This window comes from Geotrypetes seraphini, chromosome 16, assembly GCF_902459505.1.
Source record: "Geotrypetes seraphini chromosome 16, aGeoSer1.1, whole genome shotgun sequence".
Taxonomy (NCBI): Eukaryota; Metazoa; Chordata; class Amphibia; order Gymnophiona; family Dermophiidae; genus Geotrypetes; species Geotrypetes seraphini.
The window spans coordinates 1,802,101-1,824,925 of NC_047099.1; the positions used below are offsets into that span (position 1 = coordinate 1,802,101).

Here is a 22,825-nt window from a genome sequence, read left to right on the forward strand (position 1 = left end):
CCCTGGTACTGTTCTTCTGAAAGTGGTGGGGAAGGACAGTGCAAGATGTTGGGGGTGGGGGAGAGTAGTAGGAAAAATAGGAGTGTGCAAGTTGAACTTTTTTATTGCTTTCAGTCATTGGTTTATTTTGTTTTATTGTTCTTGTCATTTTCTAATAATTCTCACTATTAATTGATAAAACGATATAAAAGTTCACATCTCTAGAAAAGACAAGAAAATGGGCAAGGGAATATGTGGGTGGGAAAGTGATGATAGAGGAGAATAATATGGTCAGAAGTAAGGTATGTGGGGAGGAGGGCAGGAGAGTGAAATGTAAGGGAGATTGGCTTTGGAGATGTGGCTAAGACGTGTGTGAGAAAAAGGAAAGTTGTTGAGGGATCTGGAGGATGGTGTGTGGACTTGGAGAGCAGGGCAATGATGTAGGCTGAAGTATGGCAAGGGAAATGCATGGAGTTGGGTGTAGACAGGAAGAGAAAAGGATTCTCACAATGTCTCTGAACTTGGGTTTTTCTGTACTAAGGCTGAGGTGCAGCTAATGAGGCTGGTGGGAAGAGAGACAGAGGGGTGCAGTTTCTAGAGATGATGAAACCTCAATAAATCATTGCTCACACCTTTAATCCCCTCCCCATCTTCCAACTCTACATTATCTACAGTGAGCTGAGACTCACATCCTGTCATCTGCCAGAGACCAGATTCTGTATGAGTGAAAGTGTTTGAGAGGATGGTGCAGCAGATAAGAGCATAAAGAGCTTAAAACTATGCTCATAAATTTAAGGCATTCATTTGATTGCTTAAATCAGTGATTCTCAGACATTGATGTGTCACCAAGAGCTGGGAAGAGTCTCCCCTAAAATTTGACAGACATATTGGGAGCCCACCAGGACAGACAGAAAAATGCTTGAATATCTGAATTCATGTGAATCGTTCTGAGCTCCCCTGAGAGACTGATATAGAAAACTGAATAAATAAATCAAACCTTAACAATCATGTGTGCAGTAAGAGAGTGTTAAGTTCTCAACCCACCCAAGAAGAATGAGATGGATATGGTTCAGTCAATGATCTGAAACAATGTCAAAACATAGAATTTTGCTTCTGCAAATTGGCATGTAACAAATAACATTCAGAATTTAGGAAGTTGGTTGGTTGGGCTGAGACCCTTTCAGCACCTCCTCATAGGTTGGGGAGAATTGAGAACCAGGAAGTCAGGTATTTGAAAGCTCCATAAATAGTTCCTTCTTCTATCATCAGTAGGGTTACCATATGGCTCCAGAAAAATGAGAACGGATTGAGGCATCCGGGTTGTACTTCCACTGAAAGCAATGGAAGTAAGGAGGGACGGATTGAGGCATCCGGGTTGTACTTCCACTGAAAGCAATGGAAGTAAGGAGGGACGGATTGAGGCATCTGGGTTGTACTTCCACTGAAAGCAATGGAAGTAAGGAGGGACGGATTGAGGCATCCGGGTTGTACTTCCACTGAAAGCAATGGAAGTAAGGAGGGACGGATTGAGGCATCCGGGTTGTACTTCCACTGAAAGCAATGGAAGTAAGGAGGGACGGATTGAGGCATCTGGGTTGTACTTCCACTGAAAGCAATGGAAGTAAGGAGGGACGGATTGAGGCATCTGGATTGTACTTCCACTGAAAGCAATGGAAGTAAGGAGGGACGGATTGAGGCATCTGGGTTGTACTTCCACTGAAAGCAATGGAAGTAAGGAGGGACGGATTGAGGCATCTGGGGTGTACTTCCACTGAAAGCAATGGAAGTAAGGAGGGACGGATTGAGGCATCTGGGTTGAGGCGACTAAGATAGTTAAGGGGCTGGAGGAGTTGCCGTACAGCGAGAGATTAAAGAAATTGGGCCTCTTCTCCCTTGAACAGAGGAGATTGAGAGGGGACATGATTGAAACATTCAAGGTACTGAAGGGAATGGACTTGGTGGAAAAGGACAGGTTGTTCACCCTCTCCAAGGTAGGGAGAATGACAGGGCACTCTCTAAAATTGAAAGGGGATATATTCCATACGAACGTAAGGAAGTTCTTCACCCAGAGAGAGGTAGAAAACTGTAACGCTCTTCCAGAGTCTGTCATAGGGGAAAACACCCTCCAGGGATTCAAGACCAAGTTTGACAAGTTCCTACTGATCCGGAACGTATGCAGGTAGGACTAGTCTCAGGGCGCTGGTCTTTGACCAGGGGGCCACCGCATGAGCAGACTGCCGGGCACGATAGACCACTGGTCTGACCCAGCAGCGGCAATTCTTATGTTCCCTCCCATAAGAATGCTGCCGACCACGAAACCGATATACCTTGCAAATGGCAGCGTCAGCAAAAATCTAATCAGGCTGCTTCATGGCCTTCTCCCTCCCGGGTGTTCCTTGTGCCGCGATGCTGATGACATCATCAATGATGAGGCAGCGTAATGCCTGGGAGGGAAAAGGCCGCAAAGCAGTCCGATTAGATTTTTGCCAACGCTGCCATTTGCAAGTTATATCGGTCTCACGGTCTGCTGTGTACTAATGGGAGGGAGAGATGTAAGTGTCAGCAGGTATTCAGCTGCGCAAGGGGGGAATAGAAAGATGCTGCACGGGGAGATGGGAGGAAGGGAGGGATTGAAGCTGTGCAAGGGTTCTGTTGCACAAGGGAGGGGATGTGATGGGAGGGAGGGAAGGCACAAGGAGATGGGTAAGAGGGGAGGAAAGATGCTGCACATGTGGGGGAGAGGAAGAATTGGGGTGGAGGAGAGGAACGGAGAGATAATTGTACATGAAAAAAAGACCTACCCTCAAAATAAAACACTGTCATATTAATTTTGGGCCCAAAAAAAGCACTAGGTCTTATTTTCAGGGAAACACGGTAATATTGGCATAATTATGGCATAATAAATCATCCTACTTATGTTACTAGCAAAATGATTGTTCTACTTATATGTATATGTTCATACCAAATCAATCGCCCTACCTATATTCACATCTAATATTATTGCCGCTAAGTCCACAATATTTGAGAGAACACATGCTACATAGTACACATGAGTGTGTGTATACATGTGTCAGTGTCTGGGGTGTGAGGGGACAGAGCACATGGCATGTAAGTGTATATGTGGTGTTTGGGGTTTTTTTTATTTTAGAAGCTGGAGAAAGTTTATTAGTGAGGTTAGATTTTATTACCGGAAGCAGGTGTGACTCAGCTGCCCAGAACCAGCAGCGGGAGATTTAAAAATTGATGCAGCACACAAGAAAATAAATAGACTTAAAAAGAAATGACTCCCCACATACTTCCTGTTTGTGCAACCTGCACCACCATTTCCTCTCCCTCCTCTGCACTGTTTCTTTTACCATTTCAGGCATTTACATTTTTACAAAACTTAAGAAAAGCAAATTGACATATTTATACTGATTCTGTGTCACTGTTGCAAGAGATCCTGCATCTCAATACACAAATTACCAGTGCACCTCATTCCTTCCCTCTGCTATTTCACTAGTGGCACCCCTGCATATGCACCTCATTCCTACCCTGTGGCTCCCCTGCTATGCCACTGCTGAATCTCCTGCACATGCACCTCATTCCTGCCCCAAGCTCTCCCTGTTATGCTCCTTTTAAGCCTCTTTTTATTTTCCTAAGAAGGGGTTCAAGCAATGATGGGATTGCAAGGAATTGGGTCCCTCTTTTGAGCGGGTATTATGCAGTCAATTGCTTTCATTTCAACACTTTATTGTCCTTGGTTCCTAAGTTACAGAAAAAGATCTGAGAGCCTTCCCTGTACCCTTCTTGTTTCTCCCCAGATATGAGATGTCTCACCAACTGACCGAGTAACAAAAATCTCATTCTAGCCCTGGGTAGGATTTTACCTGAACACGCGTAAGAACATAGAACTAGTGAACTTTAGGCGGAAGTTAAGGAACGGGCTGATACCAGTGGTGTGCCAAAGACATTGGCCTTCTGTCTGGCTCTTTATAGATGACACAAAAATCTGCAATAGGATAGACACCCCTGTTGGTATGGATAATATGGTATGGGATCTAGTGAAACCTGATGTATAGTTTAGAATTTGGCAGCTAAGATTTAATGTTTAAAATTGCAGGGTCATATATTTGGGCTGCAAAAACCTGAGGGAGTGGTACAAGTTATGGGATGAAGCACTTCTGAAACAGGACTTGGATATGATAATTTCTGATTATCTAAGGTGGCCAAACAGGTAGAAAAGGTGATGGCAAAAGTCAGGACGCGGGTGCACAGGGAGAGGAATGGCTAGCTGGAAAAAAGGAGGTGATGATGCCTCTGCTTAAGTCTCTAGTGAGACCTTTAGAGTACCGTGTACAGTTCTGGAGACTGCACCTTCATAAAGATGCAAACAGGATGGAGTCAGTTCAGAGGGTGGCTACTAAAATGGTCAGCGGATCTTCCTTGTAAACTATATAAGGACAGACTTATAGATCTCAGTATGTGTACTTTGGAGAAAAGGCAGGAAAGGGGAGATATGATAGAGATGTTTAAATTCCTCCATGTCATAAATGACCAGGAAGCGAGTCTCTTTTAGTTGAAAGGAAGCTCTGGAATGAGGGGGCAGAGGATGAAGGTGAAAGAGGACAGTGTCAGGAGTAATCTATGGAAATATTTCTTCTTTGAAAGGGTAATTGATTTGTGGAATGGCCTCTTAAGATGGTGGAGATGAAAACTATCTAAATTCAAGAAAGTGGGACAAGCACATAGACAAAGAAGGGAGAGTAGGGATGCTCAGATTGGACTGGCCATATGGTCTTTACCTTCCATCATGTTCTGTGTTTTTCTGGTCTTTTGGGACTTGCTTCATTCAGGCTTTTCTATCATTCTGTATCTAAATGGTTAAAAACATAAGGACTCAGGTCTTGAGAGTCTGAGAAAGATGAGGCTGGAAGGAACATTAGGAGATCACCTAGAATCAAAGATTGAGCTGGAAGAATCTCAGGAGATCATCTAAAATAAGAGAAGGCTGGAAGGAACTTTTGGAGATCACCTCCTAGAGTCAGAAGAATATGTGGCTGGGAGTTTTCACAGATCATTCAGTCAGAAAAAGATGGAACTGAAAGGGATTCCAGGAGGTCACTTCAAGTAAGAGAGAGTTGAAGCTAGAAGGGGTCTCAGAAGGTCACCTTGAGTCAGAGAAAGTTGGGGTTGAAAGGGACCTCAGAAGATCACCTAGAGTCAAAGATAAAATACAATTGTCAAATACAAATCCTCAACATCAATTGAGTGGGTTGATACAGAAAAATGTGCAATAAAAGTTCAGCCTTTTTAAACACATTCAATTAAGGCCCGACATATTTCGGTGAAACACCTGCCTGAGGGGCTATTAGGAGATCTTGCATCCAAAAATTGAACAGTATAACCAGACACAACTCTATAATCTCTCCTTATACTGTATATTTCATCTGCTCTTCCAAAATATTGAATGATGAAGCTACTTCCAAAGAACAGTCAACTACAGGGATAAAAAGACGAAAAAATTGCCTTCCTAATGTCCAACCTCTTCCTCCCCTGCTGGAGTCTAAGGATGCTGCTTTTGTTTGAAATCTCTGACTACATTAGAGAGCGTTTCCTTCTTTAGATATTGGAACACACCTTGGAAGAAGTTCAGCTCAAAAAAAGGAACCAATTTGAAAATCTGCAGCCAGTGAGGAGAAAGAATTACTGACCTGCAAATACAAAAAAAAAAAAAGAATGTAAATATCTCATGGATGGTTTAGTGATCATGCCTCCACCCCCCACTACCACCCCGAGTGCTCCTCCCATGGTCCCCGGGGGGGGGGGGGATAGGACTAAATGTAGGTATTGTAGCTGAAATTCTAGTGTGAAAGCCACAGAGAATTCAGTTCTGAGTCAGAGAGTTCTGGGGGTCACATCATGGACAGGTAAGGCTGGGCAGGGGGGAAGGGAGAATAAGAGGGTGTACACATGTGTGGAAACAGTAGCTCTTGTGTTTGACTACTAGAATACCCCTCTGTATGTATATAGATATGAGAGATGTATAGACAGGTGTAAATATGGACAAAGTATATCTCATATCTATTCTGTATCCCCTTTATATTATACATTAACTACTATATTAGATGCTTGTCTGTATTATCTCCCATATTGAGTTATATTACGCTACTATAGCATGCCTTTGTCTGTATATCTTTGATATCCATTCATATTACACTGTATTTGTAGTATATCATTTGCCTGTTTGTATCTTCACTATTCAGTTATATTATACTATTTCTGTATTATAGAATACCTCTATCTGTATAAATCTCCTATCCATTCATATATCATATGCTTCTCTGCCACCAATATTCAGTTACAGAAAGTCATGCACACACAAAAAGATGTTATGTTATGTGGAATCGAATCCCGGCAAATCGGAGTTCTAGGCAGATTACATAAGATAAGCAAAGACCCACAAAGTGTTGCACGCACATACGTGTCACATACAATGACATAGCGCATGCACACACGTACAAAAGAAAATACTTCAGAGTACCTGATTACTCTTCAATGTATTTTAAACCGCTTTGGGTGAATCTCTTCATGAGAAGGCAGTTAATAAATCTATATACACAGAACATCCTAAATATACACAACATATATATAGAAAGACAAACGCACACAGAGGACTTCAAATTTACCTGTTAATGTCTCCAACTGTGATGACTGCCAGCCCCAGCAATGCCCAGCTCCCTGAACTCTCCAGCTTAGACTGTCCGCAGAACAGTGACCACACCATCCTCCAGGTGGGGGCTTGAGAGAGTTTAGCATTTTAGAAGATGCAGGGTACTAGATAGATGTGTGTATCTGCCATGTATCTTTCTATTTGTACTTAGAAACATAGAAACATAGAAATAGACGGCAGATAAGGGCCACGGCCCATCTAGTCTGCCCACCTTAATGACCCTCCCCTACCTTTCTCTGTGAAGAGAACCCATATGACGATCCCATTTTGTCTTAAAATCGGGCACGCTGCTGGCCTCAATCACCTGAAGTGGAAGACCATTCCAGCGATCCACCACTCTCTCGGTGATAAAGTACTTTCTGAGTTTCCATGGATGCCCTCTTGTAGCCGTGGGACCTTTGAAAAAGAAGATATCTTCTTCCACCTCGATACGGCCTGTGAGATATTTGAACGTCTCGATCATGTCTCCCCTCTCTCTGCGTTCCTCGAGAGAGTATAGCCGCAACTTATCCAGCCGTTCCTCGTACGGGAGGTCCTTGAGTCCTGAGACCATCCAGGTGGCCATTCGCTGGACCGACTCCAGTCTCAGCACATCTTTGCGGTAATGAGGCCTCCAGAATTGTACACAGTATTCCAGATGGGGTCTCATCATGGATCTATACAATGGCATAATGACTTCAGGCTTATGATTGACGAAATCCCTACGTATACACCCTATGATTTGTCTAGCCTTAGATGAAGCCTGTTCCACTTGATTGGCAGTCTTCATGTCTTCACTGATGATCGCCCCTAAGTCCCGTTCTGCCACAGTCCTTGCTAGGATCTCGCCATTAAGGGTGTAAGTTTTGCATGGATTTTGGCTGCCAAGGTGCATGACTTTGCATTTTTTGGCATTGAAACCTAGTTGCCAGATCCTAGACCAGCGCTCCAATAGGAGTAGGTCGTGCTTCATATTGTCGGACATTGAGTTTTTGACCGTTGCACTCCTTTCTACTACATTGCATAGTTTGGCGTCATCTGCGAATAACGTTATTTTACCTCGAAGACCTTCTGCCAAGTCTCTTATAAAGATATTGAACAGGATCGGGCCCAAGACCGAGCCCTGCGGCACTCCACTGATCACCTCCGTCATTTCAGAGGGGGTGCCATTCACCACCACCCGCTGACGCCTGCCTCCAAGCCAGTTCTCAACCCATTTTGTCAAAGTGTCACCCAATCCTATAGAACTCATTTTGCTCAACAGCCTGCGATGTGGTACGCTATCGAAAGCTTTGCTGAAGTCTAAGTATACGATGTCCAGGGGCTCCCCAACATCCAGCTTCCTCGTCACCCAGTCAAAGAAGCTGATCAGGTTGGATTGGCAGGATCTCCCCATAGTAAATCCATGTTGACGGGGATCCCGTAGATTCTCCTCGTTCAGGATCGTATCCAATTGACGTTTGATTAGAGTTTCCATCAGCTTGCTCACTATTGATGTGAGACTCACCGGTCTATAGTTTGCAGCCTCCATTCTGCAACCTTTTTTGTGGAGTGGAATGACGTTAGCCGTTTTCCAGTCCAACGGGACTATACCCGTACTAAGGGAGAGATTGAAAAGCGCGGATAGTGGTTTCGCTAAGACATCACTTAACTCCCTGAGCACCCTGGGGTGTAAGTTGTCTGGCCCCATCGCTTTGTTAACCTTGAGTTTAGACAGCTCACAGTAGACACTGCCTGGTGTAAACTCAAAGCTACTAAACGGGTCTACTGAACTATCCCTTGTCTGTAGCAGAGGGCCAGATCCCGGCTCCTCGCGGGTGAAGACCGAACAGAAGTATTCGTTTAAAAGTACAGCCTTTTCCGAGTCCGCTTCTATATAGTTCCCGTCTGGTTTCCTAAGGCGTACTATCCCGCCTGTGTTTCTGTTTCTGTATCCTGTACTTGTGTCTAGATGTGGGTCCGTCTGTATTTATGTGCTCATACATATACTTAGCCCCTGGCTCTGTTACTGACTGACTCTCTACTTCTCTGGGTTATTTTTAACCCTTACAGTGATGGGAAACATTTGAAATTACATCTGCAAATCACTCAGAACAGAAGCTCTGAGAGCAGCCGCAGATCTACCCCACCCAACCTCTGCTTCTTCCCCTTCTCAGTCTTATTCTCCAAAAAGAAGGCAGGGAGGACTGTCAGGTTAGCCAGTTCCAGGAAGGAGATCTTGGGCCAGTCTTGAATGTCCAACGTCCCTGTCATGATATGAATGGATCAAAGTAGGGGCAGCATATTTCTCACTCCATTGGGATAACATAACATAACATCATATTTCTATACCTCATAACCATAAGTTCAATGTGGTTTACAAAAATTACATAATCTACAAGAAAGAGCCATAGACAGGTATTTAGGGAAAAGATAAGACTTCAGTTGTTTCCTGTGATGGTGCCTCTGACTTCTCAAAATTTCATGTGGAGTTCCCGAAAGTGAAAAATTATTTGTAAATCTCCAGTGTGCCGTTTATGAGAAATAAGACTTCTGAAGCAGAGATGGAGTCAGAGAAGCATGACCTGACACAGCTAGCTGTCCCTTCACCGTCTCCAAAATCCCACATGTAAGCAACCCCCCACCCCCCCCACCCCTCCGCTTATTCTGGTTTCTAGAATAATGCCAGACGGTGAAGTGTCTGTGCCAGCTGTGGAATCCATATCAAGGGTCTCCACATTTCCCAGGTCCTGCTGTCCAGTCCTGGTTTTCAACTTAGGATTTGTAACCCCTGATGAATGTGCCCATTAAGTAGATGCTGCAGGATGGGGCTGCTAGAAGCCCAGGTCTGGCCTAAAATCTTACTGTTGCAACTGAGTAACTTGGCAGCATTTCTGCTATGAGCTGATTTTGCAGTGGAGATTAAAACGTTGGCAATTTTAAAAGATGTGGGATCCACAGATGATCTCTAGTTAGGAAATAACATTTAATATACCACCTTTCACATAAAAATGTTTCAACTCCACCTGTGCAGAACTAAGGCCAGTACTGGGCAGACTTGTACAGTGGCAATTCGGTTTAGGATAGGCTGGAAAGGGCTTAGATGGAAACGCTAGTGATTTGAAATGTGGGAACAGTGCCGGGCAGACTTTGATGATCTAAGCCCCAGACATGCCAAAAAAAGGACAAATTACTGAGTGTAACTGTTCATGTCATTTACTATATTATTACACAGAAGGAGGGATGACCTTACTCTGCTTGGGTGCATGTCTTGACCTTCTTTCCCCTCCCCCTCTCCAGTCTTCTGCTAAAAAAAAATAAATTCCTCTACAACTACAAGAATCTGCGATGGGCCAGAGGCCGCCATGAGACCTACCTCTGTTACATTGTGAAGCGCCGAGACAGTGCCACCTCCAGTTCACTGGATTTTGGGCATCTCCGGAATCGTTCCGGTTGCCACGTGGAACTGCTCTTCCTACGCCTCATTGGGGGCTGGGCGCTGGACCCCCGACGGAATTACCGTGTTACATGGTTCACCTCCTGGAGCCCCTGCTATGACTGTGCCCGCCACACAGCTGACTTCCTGCAGGCAAACCCTAACCTGCATCTGCGCATTTTCACTGCCCGTCTGTACTTCTGTGAGGAGCGCAATGCTGAGCCTGAAGGGCTACGCCGTCTGCACCAGGCAGGGGCCCAGCTGGGGGTCATGACCTTCAAAGGTAGGCTTGCATGATGACCTCAATCCCTTAAAAAATACCCCAGGTGTCTGTGTGTGGGGTCTGTAGACAGGAAAGTGCAGAGAAGGCATATGTCAACTTCAGTAAGTGCCTTAAAGGATAGTTTTCACTCAGCTTCAGTTCTGCCACTGAGCTGGGAAGTTTCTAGTAAGTACGTCAAAGCCCTTCTCCCCACTAGGTTGAAACCTTGTGAAGACCAAGCATCTGCTTGGCAAACACCTGGAGGAGAATTTGACAGCCATATTGAGTGCAGATGGGGAGGGGCTTTGGAATACTCCAGGGGGTCCTAAATGGTTCCATTCCAGATTGGGATTTACTCTCCCATGATCTGCTGCTCTAAGAAGTGCACAAATACCCCAGGAAGGGGGTAAAAGGGGACATCACTCAGCCCTTCTCTGGAGATATCCCCCACTTCTATTGCAGGGCTAGATGACCAAATGTCTCTAGATCAGGAGGGGAGGGGGTCACTTTGACCAGTCCTAGTTTTAACCTGTCATCCCTGCTTCTATTAATTACTGCATTTAGAAATAGTTTGGAGATCTTAAGTTTCAAGTTTATTATGGTTTGAAATATAGCTTTAGTACCAAAGCAGTTTACATTATAAGACAATTTTATAAAAAACCAAGGGAAAGGACACACATATGAAAATTTGAATTTTCAAGACATGGCACAGGAGGAAAAAGGGGAGGGTTTACAGTTTATAAAAAAAAAAAAATGAGAAGAATGATATGGGGAAAGACTGGTGATCTATTTAAGTCTCAAAAGCATCCTTAAAGAGAAAGGTTTTAAGGCTAGATTTGAAATGATTAGACTTAATACTATGGGGAGATCTTAGAAATCCAGCACTGGCCTAAAATCTCCCTGGCATGAGCTGCATCACCAACTTGCTGCCCGCGTCAGCTCTCCCTCTGACATCACTTCCTAGGTGCAGGACCAGGAAGTGATGTCAGAGGGAGAGATGATGCAAGCAGTGGGTTGGAGTTGCTGCTCGCACCGGCGAAGAGCTAGAGGTATGGTAGGGGGAAGTGAAGGTGCACAAGTGGTGGGGGGAGGAGTGAGGGGTGCTGGCACCCCCACCAAGATGGTGTCTGGGGTGGACCTTCACCCATGCCCTCCTGACTGCCACTGGGGGAGGGGTCTTAGGCTCCTGGTCCAATCAGGTCTGTCCCAGAAGAGGAAGACCTGCCATTTTGAAGAGGTGGACCTGCCGGCAGGAAGGAGTGAGCATCCCTCCTGCTGGTCTATAAAAGGTACGGGGTGTTAGAGGTAGATGACCCACTAGACCACCAGGTTTTCATCTTGGGGGTTTGGTGTGGGGTTGTTGGGGTGCTTGCCATCGGGGTGTGTGGCCCTGGCATGAGGGGTCCCTGACCCTGCAGCAGGAAGGAGCGGGCATCCATCTGGCCAATCTTCTGCTTAAGGGTTGGGGGGCATCAGCGGGGAGCAGCAATGGCGGGGAGGGGGGGTAGCACTATACCATCAGGCTTTTTTAGGCTCTGTGGGGGGAGGGAGGGAATTGGGGCCATTCGTGGTGGCAGGTTTGAGCTGCTTTATTTTCCTGTCAGTGCCTGAGCCAATCAGCACTCAGGATCTAACAGGAAAGTAAGCTATGACTTTTAATATTAATAACCTTGTTGTTCTACATTTGTCTAGTACAATCGGAGACTGCTAGAAAGCATGGAAAAGACCAGAGTGAGCCGTTTTGATAATTGGGCGTTAAAATAGATGCATTTAACGATGGTTTAGTGCCATCATTAAATGCACGGTGACTTTAGAGAATCTTGGCATCAGTCTCTGCTTAATATCTTATCATGGACTCATCTCCTTGCTACAGACTATTTCTACTGCTGGAACACCTTTGTTGAATCAAAGCGGAAGAATTTCAAAGCCTGGGACGGTCTTCATGAGAACTCTGTCCGACTCAGCCGCAGGCTCCGTCGCATTCTCCTGGTAAGAAACGCTCCTTTCTGGCTAGATTATTTGACATATGTTGTCAAAGAAATACAAAAGGTTTCACTGCAACACTGTGACATTTATTTATTGAGATATATTATTGCCTTCATGAAGAGATTCCCCTAAGGCAGTGTACATACAGTAGGTACAGTTTAACATAATACAATTGTGTTAACAGCATAACAATAGTAATAAACGCAAATACAATCAATGAGGTAAGCTTGAAGATGGCAAATTGAAACCTAGTGATAGGACTAACAAGACACAGTATCAGAAGCAGCAACATCTAACACACTGTAGAACAATCGTATGGCAAAAACAGAATGAATTGTAGCATAATGCGACATGGCCTGATACTGTGCAGCGTTTCTTTGACCTGCAAGCTTTTTTACAGATTGAGAGTATTCCTTTTTGGTTCTTTACAAGTGTACTTGTGCCATCTACTGGATTTTATCTATACACCCCTGAGGAAGGCCTTTCTGTAGCCCTGCTGCATCCCTGAACTTGCTGCTCCCACTTTTCTTAAATACACTGGACCTTTGAATTCATACCTGTACTAAGGATAAACCAGCACTGGCTCAAGGGACATGGTGCAATGCTGAGAAATGGCAATGAGAGTCCAAACAGTTTTCTGGGACCTTGTTTTGGCTCTGGGGTTGAGAAGGACCTGACTCAGAGCTGGATTTTCTAAGCTCCAAGTAACACCACAGTAAAAAAAAAAAAAAAAAATACCATGGTGGAAGCGATTTTTGTTTTGTTTCACAGCACAATAGCATGCAAATTATATGCAAGCTATTTGTGTGGAGAATCACCATTTGGGGGGAGGGGGGCATGGAGGAATTGTGCCTGGTGCTTGTTCAAGAAGAGCAATTGCTAGCACTGCTCCTCCTGCCTGTCAAAAAAAAAAAAAAAAAAGCACAACCCTTGCTCTCTCTGCCGTGTTGGGGTCCAGTATAAAAAGAACTAAAGACTCTCTGTAAAGCTTGCCTTATGTTCTCGCTATTTATATGTATGTTTTTACTATTTATATGTTCTTAATAAATTGATTGTCCTTGAGGCTGATGTGCAGTGTCCCTTCTCCACTTTTTTTGTCTTGCATTGCTGTACGTGGGGTTGTGCCTTAGTACAACCCCAGATATACATTTGAGTAAAAGATCGAGCAGACAGGATAAATAGAAGTCTCAAATCGCGAAGATATGATACTCACAATGTCGGCACAATACAAATGAAACACTTTAATGGGCAGCGTATAACAAAGATTCGGTAAACCACTACTATCTATCATTTCTATAGCACTGAAAAATGAACGCAGCACTGTACATTTAGCATGCAATAAGTCCCTTCTCAGAAGAGCTTACAATCTAATTTGGACAGACAGAAAGGACATCTCAGGGTTGGGGTGTTTCTAGCAGCAGGAATGATTCAATGGGTAAAGGTAAGTGACAGGGATTGGGAGTTAAGAGTTGAAAGCAGCTTTTACCTTGGATTTGAATACTGCTAGGGACGGAGCATGATATATTGATTCAGGCAGTCTGTTCCAGGCATACAGCACGGCAAGAAAGAAGGGACATAGTCTGGAGTTGGCAGTGGAGGAGAACTTACCCAGTGAATGGAGTTCATGGGGTAGGGGAGATAAGTGAGGAGAGATATTGGGAAGCTATAGAGTGAATGCACTTGTAAGTCAGTAAGAGGAGTTTGAACTATATTCAGAAATGGACGAGGAGCCAATGAAGTGACTTGAGGAGAGGGCTAATGCGAGCATGTCGCTCTCGCGGAATATGAGTCATGCAGCAGCATTTTGAAGAGGAGAGAGACGTCTGAGCAGAAAACCTGAGAGGTGATGAGAGCGTGGATAAGGGTTTTGGTAATATTATAGAGGAGGAAGTGACAGGCTGTAGCACAAACCTCAATAGGCAATATAGTTGAAAATTCAGATAAATAGGTATGATGGTAGCACTGTTTATATAATAAAAATTAAATTTGAATTGGCAGGGTCAAGTGCAACTGAGTTATACTGTATAGTCAAGACAAGATAAGTAGTAGAAAGTCATTCAGAGTATATGAAACCATGTATAAACAAATTGAGGAACAGGGGCAAAGGCTAATGGTTAGAGCAGCGAGCTGGGAACCAACAGGCCCAGGCTCATACCCCGCAGCAGCTTCTTGTGGTCTTGGCCAAGTCACTTAATCCACTTTGCTTTGTGAGGAGGCAGCAGCCAAGAGAACAGCGACAGGGAGGGGTGGTTGCAAGGAGCCAGCTCTTAACTCCAGGCACATCTGGATCCGGAAGTAAACTAAGCTTTCCATGCCTTTATTTCCCTCCTCCCTCTTGAGATGCATCTGTGTCTGCTGGCTCTTGTCCTCCCCCTGCAGGAGGAGAGAGGGAAGACAGCACAGGCAGGCAGGCAGAAAGTGATAGACTGGATACCATCTACAACTGAATTTCTCTCCCTTTCTTTCCAGCCTCTTTATGAAGTAGATGATCTGAGAGATGCATTTCATGTTCTTGGGCTCTGATCCGAAACTTCAAGCTGATCTGCGAATCCTGAGAATTAAAGCTTTTGACTGGGAGCAACTATGGAGACATCATCACTGCAAAAGCTTTCTGGGTGTTACTGAAAAGCTTGTCCATTTTAAGTCTTTCCCACTTCTTCTCACTTTGATATTTTCCTAAATGCTTTAAGCAACATTGGTGGTAAAGCAAACAAAACATGTATGTCAGCACCTTCTGCTGGCAGAGGATGGCACCACAGGAGCTTGAAAGCATTAAATCTTTGTACAGGAATAAATCTTTATATTTGATCCTGCCTCCTTGGACTTTGCTCAGGCTTGGGTGATGTAAAATGTTGGGTGAACAACCTTAGGACAGGGTGCACAACGCTCTGACAACATGTTGGGAGTGATTTTCTTTTACAAGACTATGCACAACCAAACTGTGCCTGGTGCTTGCTCTTCCTCCTGCCTTCAGCTGCCATTTTTCCTTCCCTTTGCCCAACTGATGGTGGCTCTAGAGCTGCGAGACAGAGCGGTGGCTGCTGGCTCAGCTGAATCACGGCTTCCCCTGGCTCTGGAGTCAGGCTAGGCTTACCCTATGGCTCCAGAAAAAAGGAGGCTGGATTGAGGCATCTGGGTTTTACTTCTAGTGAAAGCAATGGAAGTCTCAATCCATCCTCCTTTTTCTGGAGCCATAGGGTAACCCTAGCCTTGATCAGTCATGGAATTTGATGAAGGTAATTGAGAGGCAGTGGAGTATGCTATGGAAACAGACTGTGTTTGAAGTAAGGTTGTGTTGTTTTCTACCAGAATTAACTGTGTCTGGTTCCCAAAGAAATTGAGTTTTATGTTCTGCTGTTCTAGAACTCTAAAACCTTTTGGGAAGCTATCGCAGGAGAGTGAGAAACCGAAAGAAGAAAGTTGACCTCTCATTGTGTGCCTGGTTTGTGGGTCCTATTTGGGGAGGGAGGAGGTCCCTTTCTGCTGCTGAGTTTGGCTAGCTAGACAAATCCAGTACAGGCACTGCATATAGGAGCATTACTGGGAAGTTTTGAGACGTAATTGAATGTGTTCCCAGTCTGGAAGGTTTAGTAATCAGATGGAAGTGAAATAAACTGAAGACCTGCCTTAGGGTAGGCCCCGGCCTATTTTGAAGCCATTTTGATTTTTGTTTTGATCAAATGAAGTTTAGGATGTTGGACTTAAGCACTGATAAAGCATTGGAAAAGCTTTGTGTCACTGATAGGAGAAAAACAGATGTGAAAAGAAATCTCTTTGATGAAGAATTCTGATCTTTGTTTTCTTGAGTTTTTATGAACACTTTTGGCAGTGCTTGCATGTTCTATTGATGGGAATATTTTTGCCTATTTTCTTTTTGGAATAAAGACTAAGTGATTTTGAACTTGGAGAAACTGTGCAATTAAAGTATATCACTAGATCCCACAACTCCAAAAATCTGATAACCACTCAGTCAGCACCGTGTGCGCCAGGTTCTACTGGTCAAACCCGTGTGGGCACGGCCATGCCTGGTGACAACAGTTCCTTTATTTGATATACCACCATTTTAACAAGAGTCAAATCAAAGCAGTTTACAATAAATAAAAACAATAGGCAGTAATTAAAATCAATAAAATAAAAAACAAAACAAGGGAAATATATGCAAAGATTTAACTCATTAAAAAACTCTAAAATCATTTCTTTTTAAAGATGCTTATGATTTTAGTATATTATTCATCGTTTTTTAATTAAGCAGCTAAAATTATCCCTCCTTTTGTCTTTCCCTTTTATGTTTTTCCTTCTATTCTATCCAAACATTGTAACTTTCTCCCCATTTACTCTCACAATTCTCGTAAGTTTTAACTCATAACAAAATTATTTTATATGTATGTATTTTGTTTGTTAAGTTTTAACCCATAACATTAGCTATTTTATATGTCAACACCAATATTTTATTTGTATATTTTTTATGTTGTACATCGCCTAGTAATTTAAATAGGTGATTCATTAAGAACAAATAAACTTGAACTTGAACTTGAAATAAGAACATAAGATTTGCCGCTGCTGGGTCAGACCAGTGGTCGGCTCATGCGGTGGCCCTTAGGTCAAAGACCAGTGCCCTAATTGAGTCTAGCCTTACCTGTGTATGTTCTGTTCCAGCAGGAACCTATTCAACCTTTTCTTGAATCCCTGAAGGGTGCTTTCTCCTATAACAGCCTCATGAATGTTTCGATCATGTCCCTTCTTAGTCTCCTCTTTTCAAGGGAGAAGAGGCCCAGTTTCTCTAGCCTCTCATTGTACGGCAACTCCTCCAGTCCCTTAACCATTTTTATCGCTCTTCTTTGGACCCTTTTGAGTAGTACAATGTCCTTTTTCATGTACGGCGACCAGTGTTGGATGCAATATTCCAGGTGGGGGGGCGTACCATGGCCTGGTACAACGGCATGATAACCTTTTCAGATCTGTTTGTGATCCCCTTCTTAATCATTCCTAGCATTCTGTTTGCCCTCTTGCACATTGCGCGGATGGTTCATTGACTTGTCTACAAGTATTCCCAAGTCTCTTTCCTGGGGGCTCTCTAGCACTGGACATCCTGTATTCGGGCATTTGATTTTTGTTACTGACATGCATCACCTTGCACTTATCCATGTTGAACCTCATTTGCCATTTTGCAGCCCATCCTCGAGTGTGTTTATGTCTCGTTGTAGGTCTTCTCAGTCCTTCTGTGTCCTCACTACTCTGAATAACTGTATCGTCTGCAAATTTAATTACCTCACTCATCGTGTCAATTTCTAGGTCATTTATAAATATGTTGAAGAGCACCGAACCCTGCAGCACTCCACTTGTGATGCTTTTCCAGTCCGAGTATTGTCCATTTACCCTCACTCTCTGTTTCCTATCCGCCAACCGATTTTTAATCCACATGAGTATATCACCCTTGATTCCATGGCTCGCAATTTTTCAAAGTAGACGTTCATGTAGGACCTTGTCGAACACCTTCTGAAAATCTAGATATACAATGTTGACCGGGTCACGCAGTACAATTGACAATACTAGACATAAAAGGACAGTCAAGGGGAGGAAAGAGTTACAATATCTTGAGGTAAAAACAAACAGGATGAGAGCAAAAGGATAGGTTAAAAGATGGGAAAAGAAGAAAGCAAGGAAAGAAGTAAAAAGCTGAGGTGATGCCTTCGTAACCACAGGCAATGGGAGGAGAAGGGGGGGAAGCAAAGATAATGACATCCTAGGCACGAGTAAGTTGCAAAGTGTCAATGTATTAGGAACTGGGTTCAAACACCATTTTGTAGTAATACGTTTTCAAGTGGTATTTAAGAGATTTTTCTGTTCACAAATATAATGGGAGAGAGTTCCAGAGTGTTGGAGTAGAGAGCTGCATGGGAACGGGGACAATGGGAATCCCGCGGGACCCGTGGGGATCCCGTGGGTTCCCCCTTTGGGTTGCAGGGATCCCGTGGGGATGCCCCTAGGGTCGTGGGGATCCCATGGGGATGCCTCCGAGGGTCGCGGGGTTCCTGCAGGGTTGGATGCGAGGCTCGCCTTCCTACCTGCCCTGCCGCAGCACACAGCCAATCGGAACGGAAGTCTTCCACGATGTCAGTGCTGATGTCGGAGGGAGGGCTTAAGCAAAGCCCTCCCTCCCTCCGATCGGCAGTGGCGTACCAAGGGAGAGCGATCCGCCCTGGGTGCAGCCATGGGGGAGGGTGGTGCACAGCCGGCCAGGTCCCCTTACCTTTGTGGCGCTTCCTCCGACCGACCGACAACAGGCCCGGTCTGACAAACCTCCCTGCCCTGTAGCCACGAATCTAAATTACTTTCTTACAGCAGCTTCAATACTCCAGCTGCTGTAAGAAGGTAATTTAGATTCGCGGCTACAGAGCAGGGAGGTTTGTCGGACCGGGCTTGTTCTGTTGTCAGTCGGGTGGGGAAGCACCACAAAGGTAAGGGGACCTGGCCGGCTGTGCACCACCCTCCCCCATGGCTGCACCCAGGGCGGATCGCTCTGGGGGCAGGGGCAGAGAGAGAGAAAGGGAGGAAAGGTAGTGTGGAGAGAAAAAGACGCTTAAGGTAAAACTGAGGGGGGAGAAGGACGCTGAAAGCACTGGGGAAGACGGGTGGAGAAGGACGCTGAAAGGTCATGGGGAAGATGGGGAGAAAGATGCTGAAAGGACATGGGGAAGGCGGGGGGGGAGAAGGACGCTGAAAGTACATGGGGAAGATGGAGGGGGAGAAGGATGCTGAAAGGACATGGGGAAGACGGGGGGAGAAGGACGCTGAAAGGACATGGGGAAGACAGAGGGGGGAGAAGGACACTGAAAGCACATGGGGAAGACAGAGGGGGGAGAAGGACATTGAAAGCACATGGGGAAGATGGGGTTGGGGGAGAAGGACGCTGAAAGGACATGGGGAAGACGGGGGAGAAGGACGCTGAAAGGACATGGGGAAGACAGAGGGGGGAGAAGGACGCTGACAGGACATGAGGAAGATGGGGGGGGAGAAGGACGCTGAAAGGAAATGGGGAAGAGAGAGTGGGGAGAAGACGCTGGCAGGGAAGAAGACAGAGATGCCAGACTATGGGGGGAGCAGAGGGAAGAAGATGGGTGCCAGACCAATTTGGAAGGGGGGAGAAAAGGAGAGGCACAGTAACAGAGCAAATGGAAGACGCAGAGAGAAGAGAGATAGTGGATGGAAGGAATTGAATGAGAACATGAGGAAAGCAGGCTCTGGTAGAAACCCGTTTACAAAGTATGTATTCTTCCCAATTAATAAAGTCTTTTTGCTTATTTGTAAATGGGTTTCTACCAGAGCCTTTATTTCAGTAGCATAATTAAATGAAATAACTATTTCTGTAGTTTATAAGGACGGATGGGGACGGAGGGATTCCTCGCGGGGACGGGTGGGATTTCTGTCCCCGCGCAACTCTCTATGTTGGAGCCATTACAGAGAAACTAGAATTTCTGTAAATATCTATAAAAATCTGCCTAATGGATGGAATAGACAGTAAGGATTGATTAGAGGAATGCAACTCCCTCCTGAGTGAATGCGGAATCAAATGAGAAGATAAAAATAAAGGAAAACCAGAGTCAAGAATCTGGAAAGTAAGGAGGTTGTATTTAAAAGGTATCCTGAAAGAGATCGGAAGTGAATAAGAACAGATTCTTCAAACTGTGGGGAGCCACAAGCACTAGGGGTCACTCGGAGAAATTGAAAGGGGACAGGTTTAGAACAAATGCTAGGAAGTTCTTTTTTACCCAGAGGGTGGTGGACACATGGAACAAGCTTCCAGAGGAGGTGATAAGCCAGAACTCTGTACAGGGGTTCAAGAAAGGTTTGGATGGGTTCCTGGAGGATAAGGGGATAGAGGGGTACAGATAGAACTTGAGGTAGGTTATTGAATTGGTCAGTAACCACTTCACAGGTCGCGGACCTGATGGGCCGCCGCGGGAGCGGACCGCTGGGCAGGATGGACCTCTGGTCTGACCCAGTGGAGGCAACTTCTTATCTTATCTTATCTTATCTTATGTGCTCAGTTTTGAGAAGTGGAGTAATATGATCAAATTTTGAACAACAGTAAAGAAATCTAAGTGCAGTATTGGAGACCATAGGAAGCAGGGGTTGAAAAAGACAATCCAAAAATCTCTTAACAAGAAAAGGTGGAAATAAATCATCTGGGGAAGATGTAGAGCGAGATGAGGAAACCACCTTCCTTACTAGTGAAGCAGAAGGCAGATTGAAAGCTGAAAGTTCAGAAACAGGAACCAAAGCAATGGATGAATCAGATCTGGAAAAACAGAAAGATAACATTACTAAAGAATTCCTCAAGGTAGAGACATTATCAGAAAAGCCCTTTGCAAAATCATCAGCACTTAAGTTCTGAGGTTGAGTTGTAGAGTTACTCGCTTTCAAAGAACCAGAAAGGGAATAGAAAAGATAGTACAATTGAGAATTATTCATTTCACGTTACAAAATCTTATGTAGGTAATTCCATTTCGCTTTCCGTAAGGAAGTGGAATAAAGCCTTGAGAGACGTTTAAAGTGCGTGTTGGAAGAAACTGAAGGATTCTTCCTCCATAGGAATTCCACACTACGTAGTTGACTTTGCAGGAATGAAAGGCCTGCATGAAACCAGGGATGAGACGGACAATGCCGTTAAGTTATTGGTTTAAGAGGAGCAGAAAGGTCTAAAGCAGATTGTAAAGTATTGTTCCAGATAAGAAGCAGAAAGGGAATAAGAAGAGATAAGATCAAAAAGATGTGAAACTTTGAGAGAGTTATAGGCAGTGGAGCGTAAATCAAGAGATGTGACATTTCTGAAGGTAATGAGATTTTTAAAGCAAGGGAGGAGCAGTGGTCCTCTTTAGCAGTAGCTGAACTAGATAGAAAAAATGGCAAGGCCACCCCCTTTCCTGTTTGAACAGTGAATAACCTGGGGTACAGACCTGGTAGAGTAGACCCTCAGTGTTATGAGTCGGCAAGCCTGCCCTAGGTTTTTGGGGTCTGCATTTGTACATCCCTACTGTCTAGATTGTCTCACCTATTGCACTAGTAAAGGAGATTTACTTGTTTTGGTCTGATGCCTGCGGGGAGCTCTGATGAAACTCTGCTCTTCAGCTGTCTGTGCTGTATTCATGCTTTTCCTGCAGGGAGCTCTGATGATTTGCAGTCTTACTATTTGAAGAGAGAAATCTTTTTGTTCTCTATTTACTCAATCAGATCCTTTTTGGGACACTTCACACACTATTACAGCCTAGAATAACTTCTCTACTGCTGCATTATTCAGGGCTGAGACTGGTCTCTGTGGGGGGCAAGTGATGGAGGAGGGTGAGAGAGGTGTCTGGTATTTGTGTAGACGTATTGGGATGGGATTGCGCATTTTCCAGGGTGATTATCACCACATTAAGAGAGGTCAAAGGGTGCGAAGTGTGTGCAGGGCTGAGTAGGAAGGAAGGAAGAAAGGGAAAATCACCCGAGGGAGGAGAGATTTATTTATTTACAATATTCATAACCTGCCTATCTTCAATGCTAGGTAGAGTTAAAAATAAAAACATATATTAAAAAATCAAAATATATTGGGGGATCTTAGAAAAATGCAAAATGTGACCAAAAATATCTTCAAAAACAAACAGGAAAGAAATTAGTTTGTGTTTAGCTTACAGTCCAGCAAGTGTTAACTCAATTTCCCCCATTCAGCCTCCCCAACATCCCCCCCCCCCTCCCATATTCAGCAAGTTTTGCAACCCTGGCCCGATTTACTTACCTGTCTTCCAACCATCCTCTGATCTGCGCATGCAAAGTAGGCAGGGACGCGATTCACTAAACAAAACCCTGCAACACCAACTGGGCTGGCTGATATAAAAAAAGTGACTTCTGAGATCCAGTCGCTGAAGCCCTTTGCAACTGCCCTGCCTTCTGCAGCCCTGCTCTCTGCCCTGTCAGCCCCGATCTCCTGCTGCCCCGAATGGCATCCTGCAGCCCCGAACATGCCTGCCTGCCTGCCCCGACTTCCCCAACCTTCCCCGCACTGCAAGACTGTGGTTTTAACCCGCGGGCTTAAGTGGATTAAAACCACAGGCTCCCAAAAGTTCCTATATCACCTATTAAAATAAATCTATGCCGGCCCTGGGGTCCAGCATTTTTCAGGTTCCCTGGCTGCGCTCAGTGTAAAAAAAATAGAAGAAGGCCCGGAGGTCCAGCGCATGCTCAGACCATCTACAGATGGTCTGCGATTGCACGGGGATCGCTATAGAGTGATCCGTGTCTGCAGATGGGGGCGTTCCTCCGATCGCCCTCATCTGCATGTTGGAGTTTGCTGAATTTGTCGGGCCTGCCCGGATCGAGCCCCCTGGCCAAGGTTGGATAAGTTCCTACTGGAACAGAACATACACAAGTAAGGCTAGACTCAAATAGGGCACTGGTCTTTGACCTAAGGGCCGCTGTGTGAGCGGACTGCTGGACCACTGGTCAGACCCAGCAG

At 44.8% G+C, this 22,825-nt stretch overlaps 1 protein-coding gene across 1 annotated transcript; it reads left to right on the forward strand.

Annotated features, from left to right (window-relative positions):
• Positions 1-9,896: 9,896 nt before the first annotated feature.
• On the forward strand, positions 9,897-15,483 carry AICDA (activation induced cytidine deaminase; the record flags this gene model as incomplete). The annotated part of the gene is made up of 3 exons (XM_033924563.1): positions 9,897-10,368; positions 12,221-12,336; positions 14,803-15,483. Coding segments are annotated over 3 exons (642 nt in total), but the record flags the coding sequence as incomplete, so codon positions are not given.
• Positions 15,484-22,825: the final 7,342 nt, after the last annotated feature.